Source organism: Chaetura pelagica, unplaced genomic scaffold (genome assembly GCF_000747805.2).
Source record: "Chaetura pelagica isolate M959 unplaced genomic scaffold, ChaPel_1.0 scaffold1632, whole genome shotgun sequence".
NCBI classification, from domain to species: Eukaryota; Metazoa; Chordata; class Aves; order Apodiformes; family Apodidae; genus Chaetura; species Chaetura pelagica.
Genome location: NW_009952299.1, coordinates 1,301 through 3,069, shown reverse-complemented (window position 1 = coordinate 3,069; position 1,769 = coordinate 1,301). Strand labels below are relative to the sequence as shown.

The 1,769-nt window shown below is 37.7% G+C and overlaps 1 protein-coding gene across 1 annotated transcript in view; it reads left to right on the top strand.

Annotated features, from left to right (window-relative positions):
- The window catches only part of LOC104397801 (peptidyl-prolyl cis-trans isomerase NIMA-interacting 1), a gene marked incomplete at both ends in the record, with an annotated part of 251 nt that extends 108 nt beyond the window's left edge, over nucleotides 1-143 (top strand). Inside the window, one exon of the mRNA XM_010007810.1 lies at nucleotides 1-143. This exon is cut by the window's left edge and continues 10 nt beyond it. Coding sequence (XP_010006112.1) covers nucleotides 1-143 — 143 coding nt within the window.
- Between the last annotated feature and the right edge of the window lie 1,626 nt (nucleotides 144-1,769).

Genomic DNA, 1,769 nt, shown 5'->3' with positions numbered 1-1,769 from the left:
GGCAGGAACGGGCAAGGGGAGCCCAGCAAGGTCCGGTGCTCCCACCTCCTGGTCAAACACAACCAGTCCAGGAGGCCCTCATCCTGGAGGCAGGAGAAGATCACACGGACCAAAGATGAGGCACTGGAGCTGATCAATGGCAAGTAAATTCAGGAGAGAGAGAGAAAAAGAGGCCAAAAAATTAATAATATACATTATCGCGAGACAAAACGTCATTTTAAGGCTCCATTCGCAGCCTGGGGGGTGGGAAAACTTGCTGAAAGGTCCTTCAAAAGTGGGTTGGAGGGTGAAAAATTGATCCAAAAAATGTTAAAAGAGAGGTTTGGTGTTTCAGGAGTTTGCTAAGATCAGGTTTTTTAAGGAAAATGGCTTGAAAATGGATGTTTTTGCTGTACGATCCAGGCAGGCCCCTCTGTTTTTTTAATCTCTTCAGAGGTTTGTTTGTATTTTCTTTGTAAAAATGTGTTTTCCTATAAAAAAATAAAAGGATTTCAAGCGAAACCAAATGTTCTTTAAACATTTCTTTGCTATCCCTCCCACTCCTTTTGCCCTGATAGCAGCAGAAATTGGGAATGAGCTTGAAAAACCTCTCGGAAGAGGCGGTTGAGGTTGAGGGGTTGGTGGGATCAGCTCCAGCTTTTCCCAAAAAACAGGAAGATTTGGGGTCTGGAGGAGGATTGAGGGTCCCACGTGCCTTCCTCAACCCTCCCTCTTCATCTTCACAACCTCCTTTTTTGCTTTTTCCTGGCAGTAAAATGGATATTATGTCTTTTTAAAAAAAAAAATCAGGGTTCGTTGTTTTTCTTCAGGGGTTTTAATCTGGTTTTTCCTCCGGGTTGGTTGTTTTTCCTCTGGGTTTTTAGGCTGGTTTTTCCTCAGGGGTTTTAATCTGTTTTTTCTTCAGGGTTTTTAATGTGTTTTTCCTCAGGGCTTTAGTAATTTTTCCTCAGGGTTTTAATCTGGGTTTTAATTGGTTTTTCCTCAGGGTTTTAATCTGGTTTTAAATTGTTTTTCCTCAGGGTTTTAATCTGGTTTTTCATTGTTTTTCCTCAGGGTTTTTAAATCTGGTTTTTCTTCAGGGCTTTAATCATTTTTATTCAGAGTTTTTAGTCTGGTTTTTCCTCAGGAGTTTTAATCTGGTTTTCCCCAGGGTTTTTAATGTGTTTTTCCTCAGGGCTTTAGTGATTTTTCCTCAGGGTTTTAATCTGGTTTTTCATTGTTTTTCCTCAGGGTTTTTAAATCTGGTTTTTCTTCAGGGCTTTAATGATTTTTATTCAGAGTTTTTAGTTGTTTTTTTCCTCAGGGTTTTTAATCTGTTTTTTCTTCAAGGTTTTTAATGTGTTTTTCTTCAGGTTTTTTAATCTGGTTTTTCTTCAGGGTTTTTAATGTGTTTTTCCTCAGGGCTTTAGTCATTTTTCCTCAGGGTTTTAATCTGGTTTTTCATTGTTTTTTCCTCAGGGTTTTTAATTGTTTTTAAATCTGGTTTTTCTTCAGGGCTTTAATCATTTTTATTCAGAGTTTTTAGTTGGTTTTTCCTCAGGATTTTTAATCTGGTTTTTCTTCAAGGTTTTTAATGTGTTTTTCCTCAGGGTTTTAATCTGGTTTTTAATTGGTTTTCATCAGGGTTTTTAAATCTGGTTTTTCCTCAGGGGTTTTTAATCTGGTTTTTCCTCAGGGGTTTTAATCTGGTTTTTCTTCAGGGTTTTTAATGTGTTTTTCCTCAGGGTTTTAGTAATTTTTCCTCAGGGTTTTAATCTGGTTTTTAATTG